Genomic DNA, 12,834 nt, shown 5'->3' with positions numbered 1-12,834 from the left:
ACGAAGGGATAACAATTTTTTCAAGGTCAGCGACCTTATTTTTTAAATCTTCAATTGATTTTTGAAGATTGTGATTGAGAAGTTTTTGAGACTCAAGCTCAACATGGACATTTCGAAGGTCCTTGAGCTTGTCATTTTTATCACTTAGCTAAGCACTGACTGAGTTAAGCTTAGTTTGAAGATCAGCATTAATTGATTCAACAAATTGAATGTCACAAGTAAGCGACTCAAAAATTTCTGACTTATTTTCTTCAGAAGCAGAGGAAAAATTGCATACCTTCTTGAGAGTGACGTTCACCCACTGACTGGAAGAGACTTGATCTTTTGTCAGTGCTTGATCATCAGCAAGGGCCATAAGACAAATGGCATCAACATACTCTTCCTCGTCAGCTTCAGAGTCATCAGAGTCTGCCCAGTCATGTTGTTCAGCAACAAGACTCTTGGCAGGAAGCTTAGCTTCCTCAACGTCAGCCATCTTAGCACGAAGCTCGTAGTACTTCTTTTTGTATTCATCAGCAGGCTTGACTGAGGAGGGTTTTGCTGAGGAGAAAGAAGAGGGCTTCGCTGCCTGCTTGGAAGGAGTAGAAACATTGCATTCTTTTTGGTAGTGGCCTTTACGACCACATCTCCAACATTCTTCTTGCGATTTGTCGACTACTGGTTTTTGAGAGAAAGTCGACTTACGACTATTCCATTTTTTGGAATATCTCTTACCAGCGATGAGAGCAAATTGCATGAAGTCTGAGAACATTTCCTGTCTCTCCTCAATATCGAGGTCATTGACAAGATCTTGTAGATGAGATGGGGTAGCAGAGCTGCTGTTGACATGGATGGAGTCAACTTCAGCAAAGACCAGGGCAAGAGGGTCAAGAGAATAAGAATTATTAGATAGAGAGGAGGAAGAAGATGAGCCAGCATACCTCTTGGAATCAGCTTCTGCTCTTAAGTTTTGAGCAAGGGCTCTCTCTTCAAATTGAAAAGTGCCATAAAGTGATTCCAAGTCATGCAACTTAAGTTGCTTGGTGGTGCGGAGAATCTTTCTTAAACCTTTCCATTTAATTGGAAAGCTGTCAATGAACTTGTGGCATACTTCAAGCATATCATGCTCTATGCCAGCATTAGTCATATCATTCAACAGACATTTGAAGTGATTGTAAGTGCCATCCAGATTCTCATTTGGAAGAGAGAAGAATCCTTCATAGGCACGCTTCAGATCAATCTTTTTAGTGGCAAGGACATCTTCTGTACCATCGAATTTGGTACAAAGATTGTCCTATACCTTCTTAGCAGAGGAAAGTTTGATGACAGATTTCATAATGTCATCAGGAAGAGTATTTATAATGAGATTTCTTAACCTAGCATCTAGATTAACAAGCCTACGCTCGTCATCTGTCCATTGTACTTCTGGTTTAATAAGCTCAGTGACAATCTCAGGAGCATCAGTGGTGGCTCCTGGTGTCCTGGTAACCAGAATCGGTACGTAAGGACCTTTGGTTAAGATGGTCATTAGGTAAGGTTCAACTCCTACAATATGTAGAAGCATTCTTTCCTTCCAAGATCCAAAATCATGAGATTCGAATCTTGGAGGGATGGAAACATACCCAAAGTCTCTAGTATTAACCAGTATAGGAACTGCAGTCATAGAGAAAGATTTTAAGAGCGAAAATAAGAAAAAGTTTTGGATGCAGAAAAAAGTAAAGAAAAGATCTTGCAAACTTTTACTCAGATCAGATTCGGTGTATCGAATCACCGCTCTGATACCAACTGAAAGTCCCAAGTTTGCAACAATTAAAACAGATTAAATAAAAGATATAAGATAAGAAAGTAAACACGTTTAACTATATGTATATTAATTAAACAGTGAATACATGGTTGGTTTACAAAGAAGAAAATTGAAAATACTTGTTAAGTTATTGACACACAAAAACTTAAATGTTCTACAATAATAAGAAACACACAAAGTGACAATTGCAGAATACACCAACAAGAGTTGCGGCTAGGTCAAGTGATTCTTTAAATAGGCAGAGATGGGAATCACATGACAAGCCAATAGATGTTGACACCTCAAGGTTGTCAACCATCTATTGGTGGATCTCTTAGATCTGCAGGGCTCTCTGTCTTCATCTTGTTTGTTTCCAAATCTAGTATGAAAGAGAAAGACCCAGGTACCGTTTTGGTACAAGGTCGCATGTCTTCAGTCTTCTTGATCAATACGTGTCTTGGGACCAATATTCTTGTCTTCATTTTCCCGCTATTTCTACAAAAACTGGGCAATGACTCATCGAACTTATCTTTAACTTGAAGATAATATTGATCGCTGAGAGATCGCTGCCGAAGCTACTCGCTGAGGACTCGCTAAAGAAGAGACCTGCTGAGTCTCTCAGCGAATCCATAACTCAACAGAAATGGTTGAGAAGGAGGTCTTAAATGAGATGAAGCCTCATAATGAAATCTTAAAACGACTTAAAGTGGTGTCTTATGGGGGAATAGAGCTTCCAAATTGGGTTGGAGATCCATCGTTTCTTCGGTTGAAACATGTGACAATTCATGGCTGTAAAAGATGCTTATCTCTACCATCCTTGGGGCAGTTACCGTCACTTAAAAAGTTGTCCATAAAAAGCTTGCATGAAGTGAAAGTTGTGGGTGTGGAGATACTTGGGTCTAGTGGTACATTTCCTTCTCTTGAATTTCTAGAAGTTGAAGAAATGTCAGGGTGGGAGGTGTGGTTAGCCAATATTGGGGTTGTGTTTCCATGCCTTCGAAGAGCTTCATATCACATCTTGTCCTAAATTGGCTTAAGTGTCACTTGAAGCACTACCTTCACTGAGGCTATTAATAGTAAATCATTGTGGTGATGGTTTGTTGAGAAGTCTTGTTGAAGCAGCTTCAAAAGTCATCCATTTGGATGTGATTGATATTTCGGGGTTCACAGATGATGTGTGGACAGGTGTGGTGTTGAAAAATTAAGTTTTCGTAGGTGCAATGAGTTAAACTACTTGTGGGAATCAGGCAAGTAAGGATTTTGTGAATCTAAAGAGCTTGAATGTTATTTGGTGAGTTTAGGAAAGAAAGAAGAGGAAAAGGAGGGTGATGGTAGGAGCAACCTTCGCCTAACATCACTTTCCATATTTTATTGTAAGAATCTGGAGCGTTGGAGCGTTCCAAATAGCATTGAGGGATTGGAGATCAATTATTGTGATTCACTTACAGAAATCTCCTTCCCATCAGGAGGAGGGCAGAAGCTCAAGTCGGTTAGTATTTGGGAATGTAAGAAATTAATGAAAAAGGAGTTGGGAGGATATGCAAAAGGAGTAGGAGACAAGAGTGTGATGATTTTAAACAACAATTCTTCAATGCCAATTCTTGAAAGCTTATATATAGATGGTTTGCCAAATCTGAAATTTATCCTTAGGTTGAATTGCTTCTTTCACCTCACCACGTTGACAATAGAGGATTGTTTAAGTTTGGAGTCATTTCCTGATCACCAATTGTTGGAGCTACCCTCCTTAAAAAGGATAATTATAACAAATTGTCCAAGGTTGGATACATCCTTTCCTCGTGGGCTTTGGCCTCCCAATTTGTGCCAGCTTAGAATTGGAGAGCTGAAAAAGCCCATCTCAGAGTGGGGCCCACAGAATTTTCCCCCTACACTTATAGACCTATGCTTATATGGGGGATCGTCCTCGGATGTGATTGATTTTAGTCAATTGTCCCATCATCTTCTTCCTCCATCTCTTACTAACCTCATAATAGATTACTTTGAGAACATGGAATCAGTTTCAAGGGACTCCAACACTTCACCTCCCTCCAAAGACTGGTAATTGACAGCTGCCCAATGTTGAACGATCTGCCAGAAGTATTGTTTCCTTCACTTTTGGATTTGAGAATCTATGAATGCCCGGATCTCAAAGAAAGATACTGCAGAGATGGCTCTTACTGGTCCCGCATTTCTCATATCCCCTGCCTCTTTATATGACCATAAAAAATGAAGTTAATACGAAGGTATGGCTCTCTCTTTCCCAGTTTCTTTTTTGATGATTTTGATTATAAAATCAAATCCTCTTTTTATGGTTTCAGTTGATAAAAACTAGTACTGTACCGCGCATGCGGTGTAACGGAGAGGGTGGTGGTGGCGGTATAGGGTAGTGGTAGCGTGCGGCGGTGGCGGTGATGGGTGGTGGTGGCGTGTGGAGTTAGTGGCGGCGGTGTCGGGTGGTGGCGGTGCGTGGAGTTAGTGGTGAGTAGTGTAAGTTATTGATGTAATGTGGTTTTGATGAATTGTTCAAACTTAAAATTCAATGTTGAAAGTTGAAACTTAAAACTCAACATAATCCAAATTTGCTATATAATATATAGTATAGATAAGATTATCAGTATTAGTATTTTCAATACTTTTGCGCTTCCCTTTTTAATATTTACTCATTTCTATTTATTTATATTACTTTGGTTTGAGGCTTAATGAAAATTGCATTATAACGACTGTATTGGGACCATGAACCATACTTTGAGTCTAAAATTGGTTAGTATATATGAATCACATGCCGAGAATAACCTTGAATGGAAGTTTACGTAATGCCATATATATATGTGGTTTATTATGTGTTTGTCTTTATCATGGCAGTGATATTGTAAAATGATGAGTATTAAGATGCGACTAAATTCGGTATCTTGAGGCTGAGAGGGAGAAGGAAACAAGCGGAGAATCACTCACCAAACTTTTATTGAAAGCAGTGACATCTGTATGGAACTGGAAGCAAAAGTCTATCTGATATTCTACCTCACCAACCATATGCAGTTTTTGGCAACCTTTTTCTAGTTGCTGAATTCACGGAGCTCTGATCATAGTTCAAAATATTGTGCATCCAGGTTCACAATCCTTGATCATGGAGTTTAATGACAAATGCATCCCCTAACAGTTTGCTGAAGATGTTATGCATTGGCAGATGACAGATAAAATTTCTCAATTGGTAATGATCATCATATTAGATGTGTGTTTGATCTCTGTATGGAGTCAAATAAGTCTAGACTATATATATAACCTTTATAGTTATGTGTTTGGTTATTATTGTTAAATAATCTGATGCATTTCTCATGTTTTTAATACTTGTGTTTAACTAGTGATCCATGTTTACTGCCATTTTGAGTTGGTTGAAGTAGGTGGCTTTGGGTTAGGGATTTTTTCTTATTTTTGGGAGTTTAGTTGTCACTCTACATCTATAAATAGAGCTTGTCAGTTTATAGTATGGTATCTAATTTTCATTACAATAAAACCTTCCAATTTATTTCTTATTGTATTCTTTCTCATTTTGGGCCACTTTGTAATAGTGATATTATTACGTGAGAGAAAAAGAAAAATCGAAGTCATGAGTTTGTATTCTGTAGCAACAGTAAACAAAAAGTCCCTTCTCGTAATGTCCAGCGCTCTTAATTTCCATATTTGAAGACCGAATTTGTTGAGTATCGGTCAGTTAGTTGCAAGAGAAAGAGTATGAAGTCAGAATAAGAAATTACATGGAGTATGCAGAATATTACATGAGGGGTTGGTTTTGGTCGCTAAAGCTACCATGACAAGAAATAGAATTTTGAGATATTAACAGTTAGTGTGGTTAATAGTATGATACAACAATATTTGGCATATTCGGTTTTGACTTTTTGGGTAAGTGAAGAAAACTAATACAAAAGTAGTAGTTGGCTAATCAGTAATAAACTAACAACTAACATAGTGCCCACGCTAACAGCCTAACACAACCAGTGTAAATCTTGTTGGCTCATTCGGATCATCTCGGGCTCGAATCTAACATACCTAGATGATCAAAACTCTATGACACACAAAGTCACACTTTGTATATAATGAATATTTTTTTAATTTTACAATTTATGGACACTTATTTATCTTCATCTATACTACCTATATATTAAAAATAATTCATCCCCATTGAAAGTTCGTGATTTGAGATCTGTAAGTTGTCTAAATACCCTTATTTTGCCTAGCCTACGGCCTACCCATTAGTCCATTAGTCAGTTTGACTTTCCCATTCTCCTTCATCAGTGATCGGCCCTCCAAATTCAAGAAATCAACATTGGTGCTGTCGGTCTTTGCGGCAACACGATGATCTCTCCAAATTCAAAATCCATTCGATTATGTTATTGATTTGTGAGATTTATATTTGTCCGATTAATATTCTACACAATTTAGGCTTCCAGTTTCTCCTACTTCTTTATTACGAGTATAAATTTCTACAAAAAAATGTAGTACAATAAAAACCTTGATATCACACCTTGATCTTAAATATTAACATTAGGTATGCGAATTGGAGCTACAATATGTGATGATCACTGCATTCGTTAGCCCATCTTTCATTATGTTAGCTTTTAGAAGAAAAAAAAAGTAACCCCAATGCCGTCTTCACGGGTTTTGGGTCCCAATGCCGTTGAGATGCACAGTCTACCTCTACTAAAGGTAAAGAGACTACTTTCCGGTTCTATCAAAGGTATAAAAGGACCTCCAGTTTCGCTAAGCATAAGGATTGAACCCTTAACCTCTGTCTCCCGTAAAAGACTCTAACCACTTAGATCCAACCTTTTGGAATCTTAAGTATACATATTATTATTAAGGAAAAAACCATTTATATCTGCATTTTTGTGTAACTTCTGGTAGTGTAATATAGGTTTCTATCCCAGCATTGGGAGGTTTAATTCCTTATGTCCCACAACCTTAATCAGTTAAAATTAACCGTCAACCATTTTTAATTGGTTTTTCTTTCTAAGCATTGAGATTTTAGTTGCAAACATAGTTAGACGATATTCATAGCCTATTATTATTGTCATACTATAAACTTAACTCGGACTATTTTCCGATATTTTTATAGAGTAGAGACCTTAACCAGTTAACCTTTGATCGTTTACTTTTTTTTAGATTAATTCATTTTCAGAATTAAAAGGATTACATGAAATAATAATACGTACGTCGAATAACCATAGTATAAGCTAAGATGAGTAAAACAACTCCATTGCTTTGGTGATTTACTGATTTTGCTGTGGTAATTTTTCCTTTTTCATTGTTACTGATGACCATGGATACGGGCCACTCACACTTTAATTTCTTACTCTTTATTGTGATCTCATAGACCCATTTTATCATTTATGCATCATGTAACCACACTTCCATCTACTTTTCATACTAATAATTTGAGCTACCTAACCCCGTTATTTCTTATTAGATCTATATACATTTTTCCTCCGAATAGTTCACAACTGGTTTTACTCAAGGTCTTGAGTTCGATCCCTAGGGATGACAAGTCTTGGGGTTTTTTCCTCCGAATACTTATAACAGCTCATGGTCAACATCTCGTTGTCTAGGGTATGTGCAAGGCTTCACCATTATACGGTGAAGTTTCCCTGATATCGCATATTGACTGAATGTTCGGAAAAAAAGATCTATATACATTTTCGTCCTCTACTATATTAATACCCATTACTACATAACTGTCTTGATAATGATACCCGATCTACTCTCATTTATTTTTGGCCCAACGCACAGACATTACCACTATATTAACAATGCTTAGGCAGACCTCTTTCATGACATTTCTACTACACAAATACTCTGTGCTCTCATTAATAATCATAAACAACAATGGCTGAAGCAATTGCTGGTGACATCCTCAAGATGGTTATCCAGAAGCTGGCCACTGAAGCTAAGAACAGATATGTTCGCTCTCAGCGAATTCATTCTGATCTCAAAAACATGGAAAGGTCATTGACCCAGATCACAAATGTGCTGAATGATGCCTCTGAAAAAGAAATAACTGATGCAGCAGTTAAACAGTGGCTGAATGATCTTGAAAATCTAGCTTACGATATAGATGACATACTTGATGGTCTGGCAACGGAAGCCATGGACCATGAGTTGACCCAACAACCTGCAGCCATCACTAGTAAGGTAAGAAAGCTCATCCCGACTTGTTGCAGAAATCTAGCGCTTAGTAATAGGATGCATTACAAGTTGGATAGTATTACCAATAGGTTGTATGATCTTGAAAAAGAAAAAAATAGGCTTGGTTTGATTGTGAAAGATGGAAGATCAAAAAATAATATAAATAGAAAGTTTCAGACCTCTTTGGTAGATGTATCTAGTATAGTTGGACGAGAAAAGGAGAAAAATGAATTAGTCGATAAGTTATTAGCGGAGGAACGATGTGAGCAGAACTTTAGCATTATTCCTATAGTTGGTATGGGTGGGGTAGGTAAAACTACTCTAGCTAGACTTTTGTATGACGAAAAGCAAGTCAATGATCGTTTTCAACTCAAGGCGTGGGTTTGTGTTTCAGACGAGTTTGATAGCTTCGCCATAAGTAAAGTTATCTTTCAATCTGTCACTGGTGAAAACAAAAGTTTTGCAGATTTAAACCTCCTTCAAGTAGCTCTTAGAGATTGTCTCAGGGATAAAACATTTCTGCTAGTTTTAGATGACGTATGGAGTGAAAGTTGTGAAGATTGGGAAGCCCTGGTCGGTCCGTTTCATTCATGTGCTCACGGAAGTAAGATCATCATGACAACACGAAAGGAGCAATTGCTCAAACAGTTGGGTTACAATCATTTAAACCAGCTACAGAGTTTTTCGAATGATTACGCTATGACATTATTTGCTCAACATGCATTGGGTGTAAATAATTTTGATTTACATCCAACGCTCAGACCACATGGTGAAGGCATTGTGAAAAAATGCAATGGCTTGCCTTTGGCTTTAAAAGCACTTGGTAGGCTTTTGAGGAGAAAACAAGATGACGAAGAGTACTGGAAGGAAGTTTTAAATAGTGAGATATGGAGCTTAAAAAATGGAGGTGGAATTGTTCCGGCTCTCAAATTAAGCTACAATGATCTTTCTGCACGTTTAAAGCGGTTGTTTGCATATTGTTCCTCGTTTCCCAAAGACTATATGTTTGAAAGGGAAGATTTGGTTTTGTTGTGGATGGCAGAAGGGCTTTTGCGCCAATCACCTCCTACCAATTCGACAGAAGAACGCTTGGGTCATGAATGTTTTGAAGAGTTGTTGTCAAGGTCGTTTTTCCAACAGGCGCCTAATGAGTCATTTTTTGTAATGCATGATCTGATAAATGACTTGGCCACATTTGTTGCCGGAGACTTCTTTTTAAGGTTAGACAATGTACCGGTGAAAGATACAAGGAAAGAAGTGTTGGCAAAGTACCGTCATATGTCATTTGTCCGTAAAAGACATGTAACTTACAAGAAGTTTGAAGCACTCAGCAAAGCTAAAGGTTTGAGAACATTCATGGCAACATCTCCTGGGTTAGTACAAACGTTGGCAAGTTGGGAACTTTTGTACTTTTCAAATAAGATTCTTGTTGACGTACTTCCTGAATTACCATTGTTAAGGGTTCTATGCTTGAGTAATTTTGAGATAAGTGAAGTGCCTGAGTCGATCGGTAGTCTAAGGCACTTGCGGTATCTTAATCTATCTCGAACTAAGATCACACATCTACCAGAAAGCGTATGCAATCTCTACAATTTACAAGTATTGATTGTTTTTGGCTGTTACCGTCTAGCTAAGTTGCCCAACAACTTTTCAAAATTGAAAAATTTGAGGCATCTTGACATTGGAAACACCCCGCGTTTGAATAAGTTACCATCAGGGATTGGTGACTTAAATAACTTACAAACTCTTTCCAAGATCATTATTAAAGGTGTAAATGGATTTGAAATAACCGAGCTTAAAGAATTAAAGAATCTATGTGGGAAAATTTCTATTAAGGGTGAGTTAGAAGTTGAATGGAGTAATGTGTCCGGTGTTTCTCGAAATGAAATGGTTGAAAAGGAGGTCTTAAACGAGCTCAAGCCTTGTAATACAAGCTTAAAACAACTCAAAGTGGTGTCTTATGGGGGAATAGAGCTTCCAAATTGGGTTGGAGATTCGTCATTTCTTCAGTTGAAACATGTGTCAATACATGGCTGTAAAAGATGTTTATCTCTACCATCACTGGGGCAGTTACCGTCACTCAAAGAGTTGTCTATAAATGGCATGCATGAAGTGAAAGTTGTGGGTTTGGAGTTACTCGGGTCAGGTGGTACATTTCCTTTACTTGAAATTCTAAAATTTGATGATATGCGAAGGTGGGAGGTGTGGTCAACTAATAGTAGGGTTGTGTTTCCATGCCTTGAAGAGCTTCATATCACATCTTGTCCTAAATTGGCTGAAGTGTCACTTGAAGCACTACCGTCATTGAGGGTATTAGATGTATTTCGATGTGGTGATGTTGTGTTGAGAAGTCTTGTTGAAGTAGCTCCAAAAGTCATCCGGTTGAATGTAAGTTATATTTCAGGGCTTACGGATGATGTGTGGAGAGGTGTTACAAAATATATTGGTGCTGTTGAAAATTTATTTTTTCGTAAGTGCGATGAGATAAAATACTTGTGGGAATCAGAAGCAGAGGCAAGTAAGGTTCTTGTGAATCTAAGGAAGTTATATGTAGAATCTTGTGATAATTTGGTGAGTTTAGGAAAGAAAGTAGAGGAGGGTCTCTCCGGGAGTAGCCTCCACCTAACATCACTTTGCATACAATTTTGTAAGAACATGGAGCATTGCACTGTTCCATATAGCATTGAGTACTTGTCAATAGATACGTGTAATTCGCTTAGAGATATCTTCTTTCCATCGGGAGGGCACAAGCTCAAGACAGTTCGTATTCTGAGATGCGAGAAACTAACGAAAAAAGAGTTGGGAGGATATGAAGGAGGAGACAAGAGTATGATGATTTTAAACAACAATTCCCTGCCAATTCTTGAAAGCTTATGTATATCTGGTTTGCCAAATCTGAAATTTATCATTAAGTTGAATTGCTTCCTTCACCTCACGAGGTTGATAATAAGTTATTGTTCAAGTGTGGAGTCGTTTCCTGACCACCAGTTGTTGCATCTGCCCTCCTTACAAGAGCTGAAAATTTCAAATTGTCCAAAATTGGATGCATCCTTTCCTCGTGGGCTTTGGCCTCCCAATTTGTCTTTCCTTCAAATTGGGGAGTTGAAGAAGCCCATGTCACAATGGGGCCCACAGAATTTTCCCCCGTCACTTGTAGAACTAAGCTTAGACGGGGGATCGTCGACGGATGATAATGAGGATGTGATTGATCTTAGTCAACTGTCCCCCCATCTTCTTCTTCCTTCATCTCTTACTCGGCTGGAGATAAATGATTTTGATAATTTGGAATCAGTTTCAAACGGACTCCAACATCTGACCTCCCTCCAATATCTTCAATTTTGGAATTGCCCAAAGATGAAACACCTGCCAGAGATGTTGTTGCCTTCACTTTTGGAATTGACCATTTATTACTGCCCAGATCTGGAAGAAAGATGCAGCAGAGATGGCTCCTACTGGCCCCTCATTTCCCATATCCCCCGCATCGAAGTTAAATAAGAAGTATGAAGTTGATTAAGAAGGTAGGCCTCTCTCTCTCTCTCTCAGTATCATTTTTCAAGTCCTCTTTTTATTTGGTTTCATTTGAAAAAAATATGATTCTCAGCATCAGTGTTTCTTTTTTTTCTATCCGTTTTCGCTTCCCTATTTAATATTTATATTTCTATTATTTATGTTTCTTTGGTTAATAAAAATGGCATTTTAATGACCTACTTGGGACCATGCACCCATACTTTCAGTCTATATTTGGTTAGTATTGATCAAATGCCAAGAATATAGCCTTGGATGGAAGTTAATGTAATGACATATATATGCGTATAATTGGTGGTTTATTATGTGTTTGTCTTTATCATGGCAGTGATATTGTAATATGATTAGTGTTTAATAATGCAACCAAATTCAGAATCTTGAGCTTTGAGAGGTGGAAGGAAATAAGCAGAGAATCTCTCACCATATTTATCGGAAGTGGTGATCGATCCCAGTTTAGAAACCCCTCTGTATGGAACTGATAGCACATGTCAATCTGATATTCAACTTCACAGTCAAAAAGCATGAACCATATGCAGTTTTTGGCAAGCGTTTCTAGTTGCTGCAGTCGAGGAGCTGTGATCATAGTTCCAAATGGTGTACATCCAGAAAATATAATGTCATCGAACATAGTGTACGTTTTCCCCAGGTTCACAATCCTTGCTCATGGAGTTTTATGACAGATGAAAGATCCAATGTCTCAATTAGTAACGTTCGTCATATTAGTATGCAGTCAATCAAATTTTGACTATTCTACCATAATACTTATGTGTTCGGTTATTTGTGAAATAAACTGCATGTTTTCTAATATTGTGTTTACCGGCATTTTGAGTTAGTTGAAGTAGTGGCTTTGGGTTAGGGATGTTTTCTTATATTTAGGAGTTTAGTTGTTGTTCTACATCTATAAACAGAGCGCTTCAGTTTGTAGTATATGGTGTCCAATTTTCAATAAAATAAAACCTTCCACTTTATATCTTGTTGTCTTTCTCAATTTTTGGCCACTTTGTAACAGTGGTATCACGTGAGGTAAGTTGAGGGAAATAGAAAACCAAAGTCGTAAGTTTGTATTCTGTAGCTGCAGTAAGCAACAAGTCCCTTCTCTCGGTTACTATATATTTTTCTAATGGAGAATTTCTTGAGGTCAAAAGAGTATTGGAAAGATATATATCCAGTATGGTGTAACAACACCCGATAACATAATGGCTCTTACCGAGGCGCAACAACAGGAGTTAGATCGAAGTGATGAAACTGAGTGACTTGATAGCCAAAGGTTACTTGAAGATTCCAAAGACGTGGATGAGCTGTCATTAATATTTGATGAGTTGCAAAGTTCACTAATGGTGATTGAAGAAACAGGAGTACAAACAGCCGGATTT

General features: G+C 37.8%; 1 protein-coding gene across 2 annotated transcripts; it reads left to right on the top strand.

Moving 5' to 3' along the window:
* The first annotated feature begins 7,611 nt into the window (after nt 1-7,611).
* Nucleotides 7,612-12,429, top strand: LOC122606745 (putative disease resistance RPP13-like protein 1). Of its 2 annotated transcripts, none has more exons than XM_043779604.1 (2): nt 7,612-11,454; nt 11,835-12,429. In XM_043779604.1, exon 1 carries the CDS (start codon nt 7,637-7,639, stop codon nt 11,429-11,431), a length of 3,795 nt encoding a protein of 1,264 aa, XP_043635539.1. In that variant the 5' UTR covers nt 7,612-7,636; the 3' UTR covers nt 11,432-11,454; nt 11,835-12,429. The 2 variants fall into 2 exon arrangements, with proteins under 2 accessions (XP_043635539.1, XP_043635538.1); XM_043779603.1 differs by having other exon boundaries at nt 11,790-12,429.
* The last annotated feature ends 405 nt before the right edge of the window (nt 12,430-12,834 follow it).

Source organism: Erigeron canadensis, chromosome 7 (assembly GCF_010389155.1).
Source record: "Erigeron canadensis isolate Cc75 chromosome 7, C_canadensis_v1, whole genome shotgun sequence".
In the NCBI taxonomy this organism is placed as follows: Eukaryota; Viridiplantae; Streptophyta; class Magnoliopsida; order Asterales; family Asteraceae; genus Erigeron; species Erigeron canadensis.
This window is presented reverse-complemented; position numbering and strand designations above follow the sequence as displayed.

Bases quoted from the DNA above. Each gene is read 5' to 3' on its own strand.
- LOC122606745 (XM_043779604.1), top strand. From the start codon at position 7,637: ATGGCTGAAGCAATTGCTGGTGACATCCTCAAGATGGTTATCCAGAAG.